General features: G+C 37.0%; 1 protein-coding gene across 4 annotated transcripts in view; it reads right to left on the bottom strand.

Annotated features, from left to right (window-relative positions):
- The window catches only part of mecp2 (methyl CpG binding protein 2), a 143407-nt gene that overhangs the window by 35457 nt on the left and 85226 nt on the right, over positions 1 to 22724 (bottom strand). For 3 of the 4 annotated variants that reach the window (XM_039776097.1, XM_039776098.1, XM_039776099.1), the window contains one exon: positions 14347 to 14721. In XM_039776097.1, coding sequence (XP_039632031.1) covers positions 14347 to 14721 — 375 coding nt within the window. Of the gene's footprint in view, positions 1 to 14346; positions 14722 to 17349; positions 17870 to 22724 lie in introns of those variants that run through there. The other variant, XM_039776100.1, reaches the window with a different exon arrangement.

Below are 22724 nucleotides of genomic sequence, written 5' to 3'. Positions count from 1 at the left end.
GTTAAATTAATGGAAGCAATTATAAAAGAAATGATTGAGAAACAGATGTATTAGTGTTTCACTAATATGCTGGAATTCTCTGAGGAAGAGAGTTAAGGGCATAGTGTGTAAATGGCAACAAAGTTGACTAACAACATAAACAAAGGCGATAGAAGATGACCAATGTCAGTTATGAAGTGGTGTCACTTGGAATTCAGTTCTGAGACCACTGATCTTTCTAATATGTATAAGAAGCTGGTAAATTTTGAAGATAATACTTAATTAGGTGCAATGAGAAACAACCTAATTTTAGCTAAATTACAGCTGGATCTAAACAGCCTTTAGACAGCAAATCCATCACATATGCAAATGAATATAAATAAAATAAAAGTATTACATAGGAAAAATAAGAATGTTAGACTTCAAAAGCAATATGGTCAGCAATGTAAAACTTTAAAGTATACCTTAGGAGAAGGACTTAGCAACAGACAGAAGACAGAGAGAAATTTACTTTCCCAGGAGGGGAAATTTAGCTTTTTGCAGAAGCTCAAAAATATAACAACTAATAACCAACATTTTCAAATACACACAATTACAAAAACAAAAACACTTCTGATATGGCTAAAGATAAGAGAGCAGTTGAGATATTACACAGGCATATTGGTGTGAAATAGGGTGTTAGCTGAAGACATTCAATGATAGTTTGTCAGAGAGAAGATGAGTAGCATTATTTATAGAGGTCATCTTTTTTCCTTCATTCTCTTCTCTGCTACTACCTCCAGCATTTAGAAAATATATCCCATATCTGGGCCTGCCTTCTTAATCAGCTTGTTTATTCTGTGGGCCTCTCCTAAAGCAATGTAATAAATGGAATGAGGAGTGTAAATCCCAGCTATTAATCCAAAGTGAGTTCTTAAACAGGAACACAGAGAAACAGATGCAAGTTGGTTAAGTGTAAATTTCAGACAAATAACCGAAAGTTTATTTTTTCTTCTGAAAGACAATCATGAATACATGAAATAAGTTATAAATAAGGAGTACTTTTGGGATCATTAAAACTCACTTCAAAGGCTAGTAGTAAGAAATATGTGGCGTTTTTTTTCCATCCAACCACTTAGCAAAGTTACTGAGTGCACAAAAAAACAGATCAAGTAAAACACTTATTCTTCCATTCAACAGACCTCCATATCGCCCATCTTTCTCTTCAAACTGTCTTTTGAGATATATACACATTTAGCTAGCATTTCTTTAGAAACGTTTTTACCTGAAATGGATTATCAGGACTTGAAATACTGATATTTACCATTCCAAGCTGAGTTTAAAATAAATACTTTGTATCATGATGAATTAATGTACAGTGCTCTTGATAATGTTTGGAACAAAGACCCATTTTTCTTGATTTACCCTTCTGCGCCACTGTTTAAAATTACATAACAAACAACAAATAAGTGATTAAAGTGCATGTTGCAGACTTTAAGGGTATTTGTATACATTTCAGTCACATCATGCACTGTTGTAGAAATCAAACTTTTTCTACAGGTCCCGCCATGTTTGAGACAATTGGTGACAAAGGAATTTGTGATTACTCAGATGTGTTTCATTGCTTCATTAGTGCAGGCATAAGATATTTAGGCTTGTTTCTACTTGTACCTACAGACTACTTTTGGAGTCTCTAGTTGCCCATTTTCTACGATTATAAACATTGATGCTGGTATATAAAAAATATTTATACTTTCAGTACAGTAAATTGAGTAACTTCAAGAGATATTAAGTTATATTAAGATATCTTGAAAATGATCTTGTAACAATTTTTTTTTGTTTTAATTGTATACTGTCATGGACAGCCAAAGCCCTTGCCCAGCCAGGACACCTCAGCCTTGGAAAGACCAGTGGAGCAAGTGTGGACAGAACATCACCTCCCCCAGAACGCTAGATGGCAAACCCCTTGGATGGCATCGATACCTCGATCTCCCGCAGAGTTTCATGGGAATTGGAGTTTGTTACAGCCCTGTTGGGATCCTGGGGTGCCGTCAGGATGTGCTGCAACTGTCCCTGAGACTTTGTGAGCGGTTCTTCCGCCACACCCAGAAGTGCTGCCAGAAGTGATTCAACGAGCACCTGGAGCACTTCCATGTGACCTATATAAGGGACCACCAGACACTACTCCGGGAGCCAGATTCAGGTGGAAGAGGACAAAGCTTGCGAGTGAGGAGTTGAAGGTTGCAGAAGAGAGATCGAAAGAGATCATTACTGTTGCTATTTTGTGTACTGTGGTGTTGGGTTGTAAATAAACGTGTGTGTTTTGGGACATTTGGAGTCCATGTCTGGGTTCAAGTTTCACAATACATTTTTGATTCTGAATGAAAGTCCCAAAGACTACAAAACATTATTTATTTATAACAAACATAGTCTATAAAATAAAATTTTTTCAATCATTCACCCATAGTCATTCAATCCTCCAGACTGTATAAAAGCCAGTTGAAGTCCGGTGTCCAACTAGTCTGGAACCTTCTGTTTTCCAACTCGCTCCTATATTTCGACTTGGAAAGAGTGATACACCTTTCAATTGTGGTTGATGTGCTTGCAGTTTCCAATTTCATTTACACAAGAAACTAAAAAAAGTTTTCTGCTTGGACAAGGACTTAATGTTTCTTCCAAATCATTTTTTGTAAAGACACACAAGTTACAAGTGTTTGCAAGTGTGTAATGCAGCATCATAATTTGTTTAAAAAAAAAACAAATACACCCAAACGAGACGAGTGAAAATTTGAACATTTACTTGCAAGGGGCTAATGGCACATTTTTTTAGTCACCTATTATGAAATTATGTCAAATATGCTATTGCTTTATTCTCATTTTAGTTGGTTGAACTGTGACTTAAATTATTTCTCACTTTATGTCTTTACGCCTAGCATGGCAAACATTGCATTAATATATCTGCATCACATAACGCTATAAAGTAACAGTCGACTTACTGGTACAATGGCAAAATCTTCCTCCTCCACAGAGATATCTGTGCATCTCCATTGTGCTCTTGTGCCAAATGAGGTCAAACCTACACATTTTGTAACTCATAACCTCTTTTCCCTATATTCAGAATTAAGTGCCTCCCATTGGTCATGTGGAAGTGTAGACCTCTAGCTCCAGAAATAATTTCAATTGAAATTACCACTCTTTGTCTTTTCTGCAATGCTACTTCTATTTAACAGAAAACACTACAAGGATATTTTAATTTATTTAATTAAAATATTCTAAACAGTGGTATGGAAGGAAAAAAAAACTAATTCTTATACAGTTGTGCTCATAAGTTTACATACCCTGGCAGAATTTGTTAAATACTGGCCACTGCTTAGAAAATATAAGTAATCATGTGGAAAGCTTTCCTTTTAATTAGGGAATGTGCTCAGACAAAGCAATTTACTATCACATAATTGTGTGTGCTCTTTTTAAATCATAATGATAACTGAAATCACCCAAATGGGCCTGATCAAAAGCTTACATACCTTTGGATGTTGAAGCTGATATTATACACACACACACACACAAGTTGACACACACAGGTTCAAATTAAGGGTAATTAAGGGACAGTGTCCTTACCTGTAACTTCTTTGATTGTAAGCAGTGTCTGTGTATAAATAGTCAATTTAAATTCATGCAGGGCTGCACTGACTTTGCTTAATACCAAGCCATGGGGAAAGCAAAAGAACTGTAAAATAACTGGCGAGAAAAGGTTGTTGAATTGTATAAATCAGGAAAAAGTAATAAAAAGATATCCAGAAGTCTGAAAATGCCTGTCAGTAGTGTTCAAACTCTGATAAAAAAAATGGAAAGTTAGGGGTTCTATTATTACCAAGCCATGGTCATATGAATAATATGGAAGCTTTCAGCCAGAACTACCACGCTCATTTGTCAAAATGCCAAGAAAAACCCACAATCTACTTCAGCTGAAATATAGGCTTCTCTGCCAGTGGTATTGCTGTTTCAAGATGCACAATAAGGAGGTACTTGAACAAAAATGGGCATGCAGTTGCAAGAAAAAAGCCTTTACTGTGCCAATGCTACAAAACAGCCCAATTATAATATGCCTAACATCATCTAGGCAAGCCTCAAAACTTCTGGAATAAAGACCAAAATTGAACTTGATCGTCACAGCCATAGACACATGGCCCATGACATAAAGTACACCATCCCTACTGTTAAGTACAGAGGTGGATCTCTGATGTTCTTAGAGGTGTGTGAGCATGAGTGGCACAGGTAACTTAATGAAAATTGATGACAGCAGCATGTTGATGAAAAATAAAACATGAGGAGGACAACATGACAATGATCCAAAACACAAGGCCAAGCTGACCCTTCAGTGACTACAGCAGAACAAAGTTAAGGTGCTGGAGTGGCCACGACAGTCTCCTGACTTCAATATCATTGAGCCACTTTGGAGAGATCTCATATGTGCAGTTCATGCAAGACAACCCAAGAATTTACAGAACCTGGAGGCTTTTTGCCAATAAGAATGGGTAGCTCTGCCACTTCAAAAAAGTAAGGGCTTCATCCACATACAGTAGACCCCTGTGAAGTCGCAGTTCAGAGTCAGTGGCCTCAGTCTTTCACGGATGTTTTCTTAGAACCTAACTAATAATTGTTAGCAGAAACTGCAAATATCCTCCGCAATTTTTATGGCTTTTTTCGTGGCAATACTGTACTGTAGAGAGAAAAGGAAACAGCTGTAGGGAAAACCGCGACTTGGGATGGTGAAAGTAGCCAACAGAATTTGAAACTGCAACTCCCAGCAGTTCCTGCTGTGGCTCTGATTGGTCTTCTGCTGAGGGTGCTGGGACTGTTGAGGTCAAAGGATGTCAGCGCAGCTTTTAAAAAAGCGGGCCGGTGATCAAAAGCAAAAAAAAAGTTTTGTAATTTGTGTTTCAACTTCCTGTCTGTCTGACTTCTGTTGGGTTACCTGTACTTATTCATTTTGTCCTGGATTGTTTCATGTGTCTGGATTGTCTGCCTGTGTACATGAGGACTGTAAGTGGATTTATGGCCATCCTGCAAAGAAAGGAGCGCTCCAGAACCCGTCCACCCCTCTTCACCATTTCAGGAACTACTGGTAGGACTATCTGTACATGCCCATTCAACGTGCAGATCTCTGGACTATCTATTTTCATCATTATATTTTATCCGTTGCCATTTTTCATGAACTTTTTCATTATTTACTGTGTGTGTTTTGTTGGTGCTTTGTTGTATCTAATGTGTCATCGCCGTAAGGGGAACAGGGGTGATATCGTTGTTTTCTTATTTCATTTGTTTTCATTACATTCTTTATTTGCTGTTTGATTACCAGTTTGCTTTGTTTTTGTCTCTGTTTGTGAGTGCAAGTGTCAGGACAAGGCTGGAATCTCCACCATAAAAACAAATAAATCACCGTCTTCTCAATTGCGGCGCTACGCTTACTTAAAAGCCTGAACCGTATCGGTCCTTTTTGGCTGATTGCTTTGTTTTTCTGTCCTCTCCTAGACAGGGGTTCTGCTCCCCTATGATGTTTGTCTATTGTTTAATTGTTAACTAACTGTATGGTGAGCACCTTTTACTTCTGAAAGAGACATGTTTGTTTGAAGTGTCTGAATAAAGTGTTTGTGTGCAATTCTGTGACCCAAACTACACTAAGACTAGCCTGCCAGCGTTAGCGCTTATCTCTGTATGCATGCTTGCAGCCAGTTTAAACGCATTTGGCTCAGTGATTTACATCCATGGCGTTAGTTGCACCTTGTACATATTGTTCCAGTAGTTTTTAAAATAATTTTCACAGTTCATTAGCAGTGCGTAAAATGATCAGTATTGCAGTAATTGTGATGCTCCTTGAATGAAAAAAATATTTTTACTTTAAAATTTCACTTTTTCTTTGTTAATTGTGACATTTACTTAAAGTGCAGCAAAAAAGTATTTGGCGTCCAGGGATACATTAACCCCCAAGTATGTGGCAGTTTAACGATTAAAGCCCCAAGATGCCGCCGAAACGAGCTGCACCATCTAAGGCTTCTGACAATGAAAACACTTGCATAAATTACAGTACATATAGCGGTAACATCGGTATTTTACATTCTAGCACTGCAGGAGACATAGCAGTAGAGTATATAGGTTTACCTTTACACTCTTTATTTTTATTATTATTATTTTTTTTATCCACATCCAAAATTTGCATTTTTCCACAATTCCCGGGTGCTCAAGGAACGTAACCCCCACAAATTTTGGAGGTTTACTATACAGTATATCACAAAAGACTGCATGCCATCACTGATGCTAAAGCAGGCAGTGCACAGTATTAAGGACTAAGGGTATGGAAGCTTTTGAACAGGGACCATCTCATTATATTCCCAATTACTATGTTTTGTTTAATGGTTGTGCTTTTATGTGATGCCTTACATCTGGATTCCATCAATATTAAATGAAATATCTTTTCTTTAAAGTATGACACACATCTTATAAATTCTGCCTGCGTATGTAAACTTTTGAGCACAACTGTATATCTACACATAATTTTAAATATAAACTTGTATCAAAAACACATTGTAAACACTCTTAAGAGACAAAGAACGATATCAATATGTTTTTCCATAAGGATAAGCAATAATAACTAGATAATTGAGATAAAGTTCTGACTGCTTGAAAGATATCACAAATCTCATAAAGATAGGGAAAGAAAATGTTACTATAAAAGGAATTCAGTTCTTTCAAATTATTATCAGATTTTATTTGCTGTTACTATGTGATTTGCTGTGATTGACATACTTCATTCCAACCATGGCCAACTTATTTCTCTCTTCCATCATCCCTCTATTTCTCTTTCTTCATTTATGTTTCTATTCTCAGGAAAGTTATCCAAGCTTTAAAGCAGGGGTGGGCAAAGTCGATCCTGGAGGGCCGCAGTGGATGCAGGTTTTTGTTCCAACCCAATTGCTTAATAAGAAGTACTTGTTAAGATTTTGAACCCTTATTGCTTATTTTAGCCTTAAACAGCTGTGTCCTTCGTTTTTAATCGCTCCTTATTAGCAATAAGATACAAATGACAAAAGAAACCAGCAGTTCCCCATTTAGCTTGTTTCCATTTACACTTCTGTGTGAATTTATCGTGCACTAATTGGTTTAATTAAATACTTGGAAGGTAAGTGAAGAGAAAAAAGTGAAGGACTGAGAATTACTCATCCATTTGAGGCCACAAATCATGACATGCCAGAGTTAAAGCACTAACTAAGCAATTAAATTATATTATTGGCTCATTTTCTAATTAAGCAACTGGGTTGGAACAAAAACCTGCAGCCACTGCGGCCCTCCAGGACTGACTTTGCCCGCCCCTGCTTTAAAGCTTGCTGTGCTGATATCGTATTATACTTTAAAAATGTTTAAAGATTTGGCTTCCATGGTGAAGCATCATATTTTTATACCATAGATCCATCAGGGCAGCCAAAACATAATAAATACTTAATAACCAAACAAGAAATATTACTAAAATTAAATATATTATTAACAAATTACTGAACTATGGAATGTCTGCTGTCAGCTCTTAACACCTTGCTTGCAGCAAAGTAAAGGTAATTTGAAGATAGAAAAGAAATGTCCACAGTTTTAAATGTAACAGATAAAGGGGGTAGTTATTTTCTAAATATTTCTAGTTTTATTTCAGCAGTGTTATGTCAGTACAATATCCATTAATGCAAATTTGTTTTTTTTCCAATTTACTAACTTATTTTTTTCAGCTCTGTACAAATATTCCAGTTCATGACTAGGTGAGAAGATGCAGAGCCTGTCTTGAAAGCAAGGAACTCAAGGTATAAACCTGTCTGTCAAACACAAGATGCAGGTAAAAAAGCTAAATACCAAACTTTAGTAACAAGCCTCTGAAGTGAATGGTCAAAGAAAGCTCACACTAACACTTTGACAACACCAGACAAATACAGATTTCCCAAGAAGATTTTGGTTAAGAGACTGATTCAACCAACTCTGCTGCCTAACTACCATGTAAATGTTGTGCTAAAGATGAATATATTTTTATATACAGTAGACCACCGCAAAGTCACGGTTCAGAGCTTGCGGCCTCAGTCTTTCACGGACTTTTCCTTAAAACCTAACTAACAATTGTTAGTGGAAACCGCAAATATCCCCGCAATTTGTAGGACTTTTTTCGTGGCAATACTGTACTGTAGAGAGAACAGGAAGCAACTGTAGAGAAAAATGTGGCTTGAGATGGTGAAAGTAGCCAATAGAATTTGAAACTGCAACTCCCAGCAGTCCCTGCAGTAGCTCTGATTGGTCTTCTGCTGAGGGTGCTGGGGCTGTTGGGGTCAAAGGATGTTAGCGCAGCTTTTAAAAAGGGGGCTGGTGACCAAAAGCAAAAAAAAAAGTTTTTCTAATTTGTGCTTCAAATTCCTGTCTGTCTTCCTTCTGTTGGGTTACGTGTACTTATTCATTTTGTCCTGGATCATTTCGTGTTTGGTGTCTGGATTGTCTGCCGTCTACCTGTGTACATGAGGACTGTAATTGGATTCATGGCCATCCTGCAAAGAAAGGAGCACTCCTGAACCTGTCCACCTGTCTTCACCATTTCAGGAACTAGCAGTAGGAATATCTTTACATTCCCATTCAACATGCAGATCTGTGGACTATTTATTTTCATCATTACATCTCATCCGTTGCTGTTTTTCATGATTTATTGTGTTTGTTTTGTTTGTGCTTTATTGTATTTAATGTGTAATCGCTGTAAGGGGAACAGGGGTGGTATCGTTGTTTTTATTTATTTCATTTGTTTTCATTATATTCTTTATTTGCTGTTTAGATTACCAGTTTGCTTTGTTTTTGTCTCTGCTTGCGAGCGCGAGCTGGTCGGGCCAAGGCTGGGTGCGTCCCTGGAATTTCCACCATAAAATTAAATAAATCACCGTCTTTTCGACGGTGTGAATCTTAGCAGCACCGGACCGCTTCAGCGTCATTCATTTCTCCTTGCTACTGATTGACTGTGATGCATCTCCAGCTGAGGGTTCTTGGGTTTTCCGTTTTGTTCTTCTTAACCCATAAACCGCCACAACCGGCTATAGTCATTTCCCACTGCCATTTGTGTGCACGCAGGCGCTGATCAGTCAGTGCTGTACATTCGTTGAGCAGCCAGCTCATGACCACTGCCAGCCCCTGGTTTTCCTTATTGCAAACTTTTACCTTTGTAACCTGTAACTTGCTAATGGTTTAGCAGAAATGTTATCATTGCATTTTAAACGAAAACTCCATCAAAAAAATATTTTTTATACTATAGGTTACTTTCTTGATGTAGCTTGCAATGACAGTCGAGAAAGTTTTCACACAGAACAGAGATAAAGATTCTAATGGAACAGACGCTAATGACTATACAACATGAGTAATGTTAGTTTTTTTTTTTTATGAACGTTTTTGATATTGTTTGTTGTTATCCAGCATTGGTCACCATAGATGGCTACTCGATCATAAGCTCTGTTATCTCCATTCTGCTTGAAAAAATTTTAAGAAAAATGTAAACCTTGTTAATACAAACTACACGTGGTAATTATATATATATATATATATATATATATATATATATATATATATATATATATATATATATATATATATATATATGAATGAGAATTCTTTAATGCTGCCTAACCCTATGTAAATGTTGAGCTAAAGATTAAAATATCTAAGGCATTTTTATACTTTACAGTACATTTTTTTGGTTTGCACTATTTGTATGGTTTCAGAGTGTTAAATGATACAAATATTTATATTGCTGCCTACCACATTATGGTGAACAACTTCTGGCCAGTCATCGGTCAGCGCACCTCAGAGAGGGCCAACACTGAAATGCGGAGTTTACACAGCTCCTCCAACTGCAGAGGAAGATGATCATCTTGCTGGAGAGATAAGACATTCTATGCGCCCACCCGTACAGGTAGAAGACGCCACAGTGTGAACACCATAGTGCGGACTAAACATTACTGCTTCCACTGTGATCAATTGGGATATCTGGCTCGGGAGTGTCACCTCTCACCTGTGCAAGCAATGGCTATCGGTCTGGCCCAGGTATGTGGCTTGCAAGTTTCCTCCAAGATGTTAAAAAGAGAACAGTTTTAAGGTCTCCATTACGTTGGCCAGATGCGAATTCTCGGCACTGATGGACTCCGGTAACAACCTCTACGTTGTCCGCTGTGACTTACTCCAGCAGACCCCTTATAAGACCACAGACAAAATAAACATCCGCTATGTTAATGGGGACATTAAAACATACAAGACTATATTACTTCCTCCTCTGAAATTCAAAGGGAGGATCTTTAAGGTTTGGACTGCCATATCAGATACTTCACCCCGGCCAATCCTAATCGGAAAAAGGAATTCCCTCTTCCCATTGGTCTTGGCCACCTGCAGAGCAACTACCCCCGTAGTGGATAGAGAGGGGCTCACTGCAAACAGTGTCAGTCAAGGAAATGGGTTTGAAATTGAACTAGAGTTGTCCAGTGAGCTGGTGAAGACCTGGTACAGTTGGCAAACTTTTCCACTCTGTCTCACACACACACACCAGCAACCTCCTCAGACCGGACACTCAGTACAGACCCGGACAAAAACGAATTAGCAGTGGGAGGCGAGTGCGATGTTGCATCGGACATGGTAGCAGTGGGAGGCGAGTATGATTCTGCATCAAACACGGAGGAAGCAAAGACCGTTGTCTAGGCGGAGTTTGCTCACCTACAACCAGCTGATAACAACTTGGATTTTGCATTCAGACAAGCCCACATTACAAAAGACTCTATATACCTGGGGAGAGAGGACCTGAATTTTAAAACACCACATTTTTTACTTAAGGATGGTGGATATATATATATATATATATATATATATATATATATATATATATATATATATACAGACACATACACACACAGTTGTGCTTGAAAGTTTGTGAACCCTTTAGAATTTTCGATATTTCTCCATAAATATGACCTAAAACATCTTCAGATTTTCACTCAAGTTCTAAAAGTAGATAAAGAGAAACAAGTTAAGCAAATGAGACAACAATATTATACTTGGTCATTTATTTATTAAGGAAAATGATCAAATATTACATATTTGGGAGTGGCAAAAGTATGTGAACCTCTAGGATTAGCAGTTAGTTTGAAGGTGAAATTAGAGTCAGGTGTTTTCAATCAATAGGATGACAATCAGGTGTGAGTGGGCACCCCTGTGTTATTTAAAGAACAAGGATCTATCAAAGTCTGCTCTTCAAAACACGTTTGTGGAAGTGTATCATGGCACGAACAAAGGAGATTTCTGAGGACCTCAGAAAAAGAGTTGTTGATGTTCATCACGCTGGAAAAGGTTACAAAACCATCTCTAAAGAGTTTTGACTCCACCAATCCACAGTCGGACAGATGGACAAATTGAGGAAATTCAAGACCATTGTTACCCTCCCCAGGAGTAGTCGACCAACAAAGATCACTCCAAGAACAAGGCGTGTAATAGTCGGCGAGGTCACAAAGGACCTCAGGGTAACTTCTAAGCAACTGAAGGCCTCTCTCACATTGGCCAATGTTCATGAGTCCACCATCAGGATAAGACTGAACAACAATGGTGTGCATGGCAGGGTTGCAAGGAGAAAGCCACTGCTCATCAAAAAAAACATTGCTGCTCGTCTGCAGTTTGCTAAAGATCACGTGGACAAACCAGAAGGCTATTGTAAGAATGTTTTGTGGACGGATGAGACCGAAATAGAACTTGGTTTACATGAAAAGCTTCTGGAGAAAGGAAAACACTGCATTCCAGCATAAGAACCTTATCCCATCTTTGAAACATGGTGGTGGTAGTATCATGGTTTGGGCCTGTTTTGCTGCATCTGGGCCACGACGGCCTGCCTTCATTGATGGAACAATGAATTCTGAATTATATCAGAGAACTCTAAAGGAAAATGTCAGGACATCTGTCCATGAACTGAATCTCAAGAGAAGGTGGGTCATGCAGCAAGACAATGACCCTAAGCACACAAGTCGTTCTACCAAAGAATGGTTAAAGAACAACAAAGTTAATGTTTTGGAATGGCCAAGTCAAAGTCCTGACCTTAATCCAATCGAAATGTTGTGAGGAAACCCACCAACATCCCAGAGTTAAAGCTGTTCTGTATGAAGGAATGGGCTAAAATTCCTCCAAGCCGGTGTGCACAAATGATCAATAGTTACCGGAAACGTTTATTTGCTTTTATTGCTGCATGGGGTTGGGGGGACGGGGGATATGGTTGGGGTCACACCAGATACTGAAAGCAAAAGTTCACATACTTTTGCCACTCACAAATATGTAATATTTGATCATTTTCCTTAATAAATAAATGACGAAGTATAATATTTTTGTCTCATTTGTTTAACTGGTTTCTCTTTATTTTGGGTTAGAGAAATGGTGAAAACTTGTTTTAATTAAGCGTTGTTTCAGATAAAAATGACAGCTTGTAATTATAAGTACTTTATTTTTGTTTATGCCATATGTATTATTGATATATTGTGTAAATGTTTTATATGCTAAAATATGTATTTTAAGGAAATTTGATTTATTTTACTGTTTTGAAGGTCACAATAATCCTACAGAATTTCCTTTTGTTAATTAAAAATTAAATAGTTAACACCTGTGGTCTATAGTTTAATTATTAAAATACCTAAGGTAACACATTAATATAGAATATACGTCTTCTATGCATCTGGTTATACAGAAGCTTCATGTAAAGCTTTTTTTAAAAAGGATAAAGAAAAAAAAAATCTGAATCAGTATTGGAATCAGCCAATCAAGTAACATGAAAATTGTGATCAGTACTGGCCCTAAAAAACCTGATCGGAGCATCCTTAATTGGAATCTATTTTGTAATGCATGTAATAATAAAATGCATTACACTTTTAGTTTTATCCTGTATGCTGCTTGGAAAAATACAGGCAAAATTAAAATTTGTGAAATCTAAAGTCACATTCATCAGCCATACAGAATATAAGGATAAAATTAAATTTGTTTTATTTTCTGAGTTAACATTGATCATTGCTCCAACAATGGCTGCCCTTTTATTTCCTGCTTGAATGCTGTACTGTAATGTACCCATTAGCTGTGGGTCCTGATTGGATCTATGTGGAACTTATAATGTTATATTTCCTTTTAAAAATGAGAATGTCTACAACTCTGTGGCAATACACACTGCAGTTGAAACACTTACTCACTGGGTACAGAAATATTAGAGAAGGACTTATGATTTGATCAAAAAAGCAAGCAAATCAAGATACACTACTATATACAGTAGATCCTCAGTGAAAGGTGTATTGATATATCAAGCACTCATTTTTCACATCAGTGGCCTGTGAAAACTCGAGTTACTACATTTGCTGCTCCCAATAGTGACAGTTAAGTATATCATGAGCACTGTTCCAATACGATGAGACGGTTGTGCTTTTCTCACTGCAAACTATGTTTGATTTGAAAACAAGCCTGAGAAATGCTGATGCACTTATGAAACAATGATGCAATTTGCCATATTTGTCCAAGGATGCGACTCACTAAATTATGTGTGAGAAACCCCTAACCTGTGAATGAAGTCCACTTTCACATGTGATGATGTCTATGTTATGCAGAGATAACTTTCATCTTTACAACATTGTACAGATTATGAGTAAAGGTTTTGCTAAAGTGCAATCACTTGGTTGTGGTATACCTCAGCTCTAATCTTTCAATCAGATTTTTATATTTCCTGTTTTAGAAAAAAATACATTTTCATTTGCTCTTGTGTTTCATTTCAGTCATGTGGAAATGACATATAATAATACAAAGCCATATTTCATACTGGCAGAATTTTGTATTGTTAAATTCAGTACAACAAAACTTTGTCTAATGCGTATTTAGGATGCAGATCAACCTAAAATCAGCCTTTAACATGAAAAATGAAAAATATTCTTATTTTTGCATCGATGTTAAACTACTAAATTATTTTCTTTGGCTTCAGACATCCCAGTTAGACAAAAACTAAATATGTGGTGTATGGCAAGATCTGCAGAAACTAAAATTAACATTATTGGAAACCTAGAGAAAACCGGGTAAGAGATTTCATAAAAGGCACAAATATATGCTAGCTTGTGTACTAGAAAAGTCATACCCCTTCATGTACACAGCACAAATACCTATTAAGTAAAACATTTATAATACAGAAGACAGCAGGAAAATAGAAAACAGATCAAAATGTTAGCATGAGCTTTTAAGTTGACCCAGCTTTAACAAGCATTCTGCTGTATTCACTGTTACTAATAAATATTACATTTATAAGACATTTTCACATTTTATTCAATGAAGAGTACTCACTTGATTAGGTAGACATCATATTTGCCTGCAGACCTGCCAGATTTGCGTTGTTTGAGCTTTCGGGTCCAGCCAGCAGGCAAGGATGGATCATCGTACAATGGACCCCTATCACGAATTATTGAACGTCGCTGTTTAGGAGAGGCTGTGGGCTCCATAGGTGCTGAAGAAGGCTCACAGGTTTCGGCCCTTCCACCATCGGTAGGCTCCATGGAAGACTGAGGTGGCTGCTGCTCACTGGGAAGAGGAGGTGATGCTGAGGAAGGTTCTGCTTTGTCTTCATCCTGCCCACCTTCCTTTTTGTCTTTTCTCAATTTCTTCAGTTTTAAGGATTTATCTTTTTGGCCCTGTTGATCCTGGTCTTCACTTTTATCCTCACTGAGAAAAATGAGAAGAATGTAAATAATTGTGATATTTTGAATGTATATCTAACTTCTGAAATATAATTTCCATATTTAATAATGCCTTGGATAATTCAAAAATGAAAAATTGCTGGTATCTTATGATCTGCTTAAAAATGTTAAAAAGCAGTTGCGTCTAAATTAATTTATTACCGCCAAAGATGCTCTGTTATCGAGCAATTGATGGGACTTCTGATTAATATAAAAAAGCATATTAGAAAATGTGGTTAATTAATCTTTCAACCTAAATCCTGTCATTAGTAACAGCATTCCACCAATTAAGCATACTAGACCTTTGCTTTGCTGGTCATTAACTCGAAACTCGACAATTTCTTAGTAAACTTTCTCTTACCTTTAGTAAATACAGTGAGGTTTTTTTGAGTACATTTACACTAATGGACAGCTAGCCACAAACATAAGTTCGATTTTACTTTTTACATTTGATCTTTTGTTTGATTTTACATTTTTACTGTTTATGCCCTATATCAATTTTGTTTTCTATAGCCAAGAATCTGAAATAACCAGCAGGAACAATGGAACAAAAGCTCTGACAGGTGATACAGATTTCCCCAACACCATAACAGACATGATAACATGGAAGTAAGAGAGTACATTTTTTGTTCCACACAGATTCATTTTGGATTGTCACTGAAGATACAGTGACTTGTTAGACTTTCTCTTTCATGTCACCAGGCTGAAGTAAGATTATTGCAATATCTACCTAGTTTTGCCGACACAGAGGCAATTTTCTTCCTTTGTCTATCCACAAACACCCTCATGATATTATGCATGTTTCATGCAACTTGTATTATTAATTGCTCTTTCTCCATCACTGTTTGTTTTAGGCCAGTAATGAGCAAAATGTGGCCTGCTAATTATTTTTTGTATGATCCACTTAATAATAATAACTATTATTATAATAAGCTAAACTGGAAAATGTTTGTGTTCAGCACATGTATGTAGCAATTAAATTATTTCTGAAAAGACTGTATATGCTTTTTTATGTTATCTGTATTAGAAACAACAGTTGGCAAAACATATATGCAGCATTCATATGCTCTTGGACAAACTGTAAATCTGAGTTTGAAAGTTGAAAATTCCACTTAAATGCTCTTCAAACTCAGCCGCAGTTCAGACAGCTTGGAGAAAACAAACCTACCAGTACTGTCCGACTTTTGACATAATGCTGACCTTTTAGTCAATTATACAAAATAAATCAGCTCAGCCAGAAATTGCACTTGCAGCAAAGTGATACACATTTAATATGTTCATTTTACTTTTTATTTCTATAAAAATGTAATTTATCTTGAATTGCATTTTTTGTTTTGTTTGCAGACCAAGCAACAGTTCATCAGCAATCCTACGTTTTTCCAAATACTCTGACTAAAGTGGAAAGGTGAAAAGTCACAACCTAGAGTTCCAAAAAAATTAAGACCACATGAACACAGTAAGGTAATCTGTGATTGATCGTGGTCACCTGATCAGCACTGCATGCCTCTTAATTGTGCTCCATGTCTTTATACATTGTCCTGCTATAATCAGTGTATGAGAGTAGATGCATCTTTGCAGCCTGAATATAAATTTGCAATATGTACACCTACTGGACAATATATTTTTGAGGGATTAACTTCAATTGAAAACAGAACAAAAATTCAAATTTGCTACATGTACATTTTTTTTCTTAAATAATTAAATTTTTTTCTTGTAACAACATCAGCATCTCTTAGTTTACTCATGAGCTCAAAATCTAAGAAAAACAAATCCGCAGGCAAAACGTCATCAGTTTAATGAAAAATAGACTTAAAATTATTTCAATTACTTGAGTAAAAGACAATGGCTATTTGCTTGCTTTGCTAGGAAAAATATATATGCTAAAGTAATATAATATCAAAATGCATTAAAAAAATTAAGCATTCTTCAAAGGTTAGTGACCTACAAGTACAGTTATGCCAAGACAAAGTAGATGTAGTAGTTGTAGTGACTACAAATAAAGTCTCAGAAAACACTAAAATATATTTAAAGCCACTTCATTAACTTCAGATACAGCAGTTCATTCAAGCTACATTGTCATTCAAATTATGGCAAAAAAATTAAACCATTACCTTATGGAAAAATAATAAAATAATAATTGAAAGCTGCAGCAGATTTTGGTTTTGCAGACAAATACATATATAATTGCAAAAATTAGCTTATCATGATTTAAAATTGTAAGAAGAATTGACAATACATCAAAAAATATTGAAGATAGTTTGAGAAAACTATTTCTAAGTTAGAATGGACAATCTGGCTTTGAATGAAAGTTGCAATATTACACAAAATGTTGTGATACACAGCACGCCTTGATGTCTTCTGAAGAGGAACACATTCCAATTTTAACATTACTGAAGACTTAGCATCCTTAGTAGTCCAATTAAATGGAACTACTACCAGGAGGAGATATAAATGGAGAACTGAAAACGTTTCTGTCAATTAAATATTCCAATAGAAATGATCATGGTAATATCAAGAGATGGAGTACAAGCTATGCCTAGCTTGAAAATTGGACTGTCAGGACTATTACCCCAGGACAGGGCTACTCAAATATAAATTTGAAAGGTCCACTTACTAAATTTCCATTCAGTCTGAGGTCGGGAAAAGTGACGGTCAAATTCCAAATAGAGAACTCCAAAAAAGGCAATCCCCAAACTTTAGAACTATACACAAAAAAATGACATGGTAGGCCTTTTAGTGTGAAAGGTGACACCTTCTTTGTGCCACCAGTTGTTTGAACTTGGGCATAAAAGGTGTGAGGGCAAGGCGGAGGCACTGATGTAAATGTTCATTGGTGAAGGTGTGGCGGTATGTGTTTTTCACCATGTTCATAGTGGAAAAGGAAGATTCACAGCAGTACGTTGAGGGAAACATTGTAAGAATTTGAAGGGCCATCTTCTGCAGGAGAGGAACACCTGCCGCAGTAACCATCTTTGTCCAGAAGGTGACAAGGTCACAGTGAGATTCCTGCAGTGCTAGGTTTTCTTGTAGCTCAATTAACTCTGTTTGCAGAGAAGCAGCACTGGCCCATTGGAAGACTTTTGTGGCTTCATTTGAGAATTCTGCAATATTTTTGACAAGAAATGGATTTTCGATGCACAACAAGATTTGTTTTCCCAAAGGGAAATCTTCAAAGCGAGTTTGGAAATTTTTAATCAGCTTGTCCAGGAATTCAGCATAATTGTGATGGTGATATTTTCCTGCAGTCTGATCCAAAAGTCTTGGGAAGTGAAGCAGGTCCTGCTGTAAGTCACATTTGAACACCTCCAGCTTCCTCTGGAAAGCACGGACAGCTAACATGTGGTCACACACTGTGCTGTTTTTGCCTTGGAGCTTCATATTAAGGTCATTAAGATGGGAAGTAATGTCCGTTAGAAAAGCAACAATTTACATTTTCTCGTCATTCTTCATGAAATCCACAAACGGTTTGGCTTTTGCACTCTTCTGATCCAACAGAAATGTCTCCAGCTCTTTCCGCAGTGCCCAAAAACGCTCCAGTACCTTGCCTTTACTAAGCCACCGGACATTGTTGTGAAGGAGCAAATCATCAAATGTTGCATTCACCTTTATTAGAAATGAGCGCAATAAACGATGTTGCAAAGCAGAGGATGCTCTCAAATAATTGACTAGTTTCATGACTGTTGTCATGACTTCCGAGTACCTTTCTCCAAGGCTGGCACACAAACCCATCTGGTGAATTATGCAGTGGTATGCCATGAGGTCAGGGTGGTGACACTAATCCCCTCTCTTTCCCAATCATACATGGTGCGCCATCAGTAGCAATGGAAACAACATGCTTCAGGTCTATTGCTCTGTCTCTAAGCATCTGTGTCACTGCTTCATAGATATCATCCCCCCTTGTGTGTCCATGGAGGTTTGTGAGACCCAAAACATCTTCATGAAATTCTCCCTTTTCTTCATCAAAAAATCTGACAAAGACCATGAGTTGTGCATTGTCCGTGATGTCTGTGGATTCATCCACAGCCAATGAAATGAATTTGGCTTTTTTTATAGCAGAACTAAGTTGTTCAAGCAAATCATCATCGAGTATTTCAGTTCGTCTTGCAGCAGTGGAATTAGAACAGGGTATTTGGTTTATTTTCTGGATTATTTCATCCTTTTGAGTCCCTTCAAATAGAGCAGTCACCACTTCATTCATACACTCTTTGACTACTTCAGCATCAGAGAAGGGTTTCTTGTTTTTTCCCAGGACCCATGCTACTCTTAGTGAGGCTTCTGTTGCCCGCTCCTGTTGTGTGGCTGATCTAACTATTACACTGCTTGTAGCTTCATATGATGATTTCAGCTGGTTTATTTTTATGGTCCTTACCTCTGAGTTCTGAGGGTAATTTTGTTTGAAATGTACATGCTTGGTTTCATAATGGCGTTTCATATTAGCACTTTTGATTATTGCTACCGTCTCGTTGCAGATTAAACACATTGGTTTTCTGCTTCCCACGGGGAGCACGAACGCATATTTTTCTGTCCACTCACTCTTAAATTCGCGGTTTTTAAAATCAACTTTTCTTTTCTTATCAATGTACTGTCTTGAGCCAGCCATCTTAACTGAAATTTTTTTTTGCTGACTGAAAGTGATCGAAATTTGCACTGCCCGTGAGTGATGAGACTGCCTGTTCACCAGCCTGACCCAGAGCGCGTGACCGGTACATAAATCTGGCTGCCGTGAATGAGCGAGCGAGCGAGTATTGGGGGGGAGGCGGGGAGTAGTGGGAACGTTGCTATGACAATACTGTTACAGCTGCTGTGATTGGACATAGATGAAGCAGCCAAACCGAGTAGAAACCTCAAAGATATATCGCACGGAATCACAATTGCGCACTTCATTGAAAACTCATTTGGATTATGATTAAATTTGCATGTTTGTTTTGGCGTCGGTCCAGATTTAACCGTATTTGGGTCCGGATGCAGACCGCAGTCCGCCTATTGGAGTACCCCCGGCCCTAGGATATCTAAGGATGCCAGATAATTATCTTTCTCTGTATTCTGCATCAAGAAAATGTGTGTGTGCAAAAATTTTGAAAATATCGAATGTTGTTCTACTATTCATCAAACTTGTCAATTTCAGTAGCTCTTTAGGACTGAATCATCATCAATTTAAGGAATTTTTGAGAGATATGTAATGTTATTTTTTACATTGAGGTTTGCTAGTTAAGTCAATGTCAAATGTCAATTTATGGTTGCACAACTGTCTTGAAGAACGAAGATCCTGGATGGCTGACAATTTTCTTGATCCAAATCAAAATACAACTAAAGTTCTGATAGTTGGTCTTGCAGCCAAAGCTCAAACTGGTTTTCAACTTCTTGGCTTTCATGGACTTTTGCAAATCTCAGGTTTGGAGTTATTTTTGATAGTAACCTCTCTTTTGAGAAACGGATCAATTCTGTGGTTAACAATTGCTTTTTCTAGCTCCATCGTTTAGCCAAGGTTAAGATTTTTTGTCTCCTGCGGATCTTGAGAAAGTAACTCATGCTTTTATCTTTTCTCTGCTTCATTACTATAAATCATTGCATTCTATGATTAGTACATCCCTGATACACAGGATTCAGCTGGTTTAAAATGCTGCTGCTCATTTTTTGGTTGGGGCAAAAAAGTTTGCCTCTGTATCTCCAATTTTAGCCTCTTTACACTGGCTGCCAGTTATCTTTAGAATTAATTTTAAAATTAAATGCTGGGGTATGCTCCCACCTATTTATCTGAATTGTATGTAACACAATAACTATCCAGAGAGCTTAGATCTACCAGTCAGTTGTCACTGATGGTATGTCATACTAAGTGTAAAACTAAGGGGGACTGGACTTTTACAGCTGCTGCACCTCATCTGTGGAATTCTTTACCCTAATTACATTAAGGAGTCACCTTCAACTGAATTATTTAAATCTAGATTGAAGATTCATTTCTATTCTCTAGCTTTCTGAGACCTTCAGTGATATTGATATTTCCTTCCTTAGTTCTCTTGTTTGTTTCATTTTACTGCTGGTTGCATTCTGTTTTGTTGTATTTTATTCTACTCATTTTATGTTTGTTGTATGGTTTAATGTAAAACACTGATGTTGTTTTAAATGTGCTCATGATATAATGCTAAAGTGTATGATATAAATAACAAAATTCTTGGAGATGAAAGAACATCCCTTTTCAGGATTTCATGACAACGACTGGAGGTGCAATTTTGCATTCGGTACTGACAATACTCAACATCTAAATGAATTGAATCTAGGTCTTCAAGGACCAAAACAAACCTATAAATGACATCTTCGGTAAAATGCCTTTAAAAGTAAGCTGAAAATTTGGAATCATCAACCTGAATCTAATAATATGGCACATTGTGCGAATGTGAGAAAAGAAAAAGCATATAATACAAAAAAAGAAATAATAAGCAGAGGAAATACAGAGGTTTCAACAAGAATTTAATTCATGTTTTAAAACCTTATGGAAGAATAAGACTAAATTTGGTATTTTCTCAATCAATCTTCAATTTGGACAGTGAAACAAATACTGTAGGAACTACAAATGCAACACTAAATTAGGAAATAAATTTCAAAATATTTATCTCCTTGATTTTTATAAAAGTAATTTTCCATCTGTAAAATTCCCATTGCTAGCTAACCATGCTAGGCAGATGAATTCATTTGGTAGTACATATTTCTGTGAGCAAATGTTTTCAAAGATGAAAATTTTAGAAAGCCACCATCCAAATGATGACAAGCAACTAGAAAATTGTCACACTTTCTTCAATACCTGCAAATATTGAAAAATTTGCTGCACAGAATTTTGTTAAATATCTCACTGAAGGCACATTGGCATTTACTGCTCATTCCTTTTTTTATTAAATCTATTTATGTATGAATATTATATGTATTTTTTATTCTGATTGCATATGCTTTAGGATATTTCCAGCAAGAAGTTAATTACAACTTTGATTCCAATGAAGCCAACATTGCAAGCAACAGTCACAAGCAAATGTATTGCAGCACCATGAGCTGGAAAAGTACAAGATCATCAATAATTTTATAAAAGCAAGTACTTGTATGTCTCCACTTAGCTCCCCATCTAGCTGCAGAAGCTGTGCCCGTTTGTCAGGAAAAATTGAGCTGGAATGTAAGATAACTCAGCAACATCAGATTAGCTAGGACAAGGTTTTTCTTAATTCTATGATGACTGTGGCTAATGCTACTGTTAATGTCTCTGCTCCCATAGCTGTCATGGATGCCACTTCCCTGGAGCCTGACAACATTCCCACTCAGATCAAAAATCCTTGGCTTCAGCTGAGGGTATGATCAAAGATGGTGAGCTGCTCCACATTGGATCTGCCAGAGGCATGGTCAGTGGCCCAGACTGGAGAGCATAATAAAACAAAATTCCATACAAGCAAGTCAAATTTTACAAGACTAGGTTCAAGTCAAGTCAACCTCCACCCATGAAAAAGACAGCTTGGCCAACATAGTTAAATGTTCAATAGTAGAAAAAATAAGTAAATAAATAGAATAAAAAGGGGAAGAGAATCCACTTCCTTAATTTAAATGCTTATTCTAAAATTTTACTAATTAGATCCTGCCAGGTTTTAAAAATGTTTTGCACAGATTCTCTAAGTGAGTATGTAATTTTTTTTTAATTTCAAGTAGTATATAACATCGGTTACCCAAGAGGTGAGTTAGGATTCTTCCAGTTGAGCAATTCTATGTTCCAATAGTGAAGTAAAGGCAATTACAGCTTGTTTGTCCTTCTCCATTTTAAGTCCATCTGGAGGTACAGTAATCCCTCGCTACTTCGCGGTTCACTTTTTGCGGATTCACGACTTCGCGTGTTTTAAAATATAGTAGTAGTCTTTCCTAGTCTAAGAACAACAAAACAAGTTCGGTGACTAAATGTGTTGTAACACGGGCTGTGATTGGTACATGGGGGGGAGACGACAAATCACAGCTTCCTGCTTT

This window comes from Polypterus senegalus, chromosome 13, assembly GCF_016835505.1.
Source record: "Polypterus senegalus isolate Bchr_013 chromosome 13, ASM1683550v1, whole genome shotgun sequence".
NCBI lineage: Eukaryota > Metazoa > Chordata > Cladistia > Polypteriformes > Polypteridae > Polypterus > Polypterus senegalus.
The sequence above is the reverse complement of the archived record's forward strand: the minus strand, read 5'-3'. Positions and strand labels throughout refer to the sequence as shown.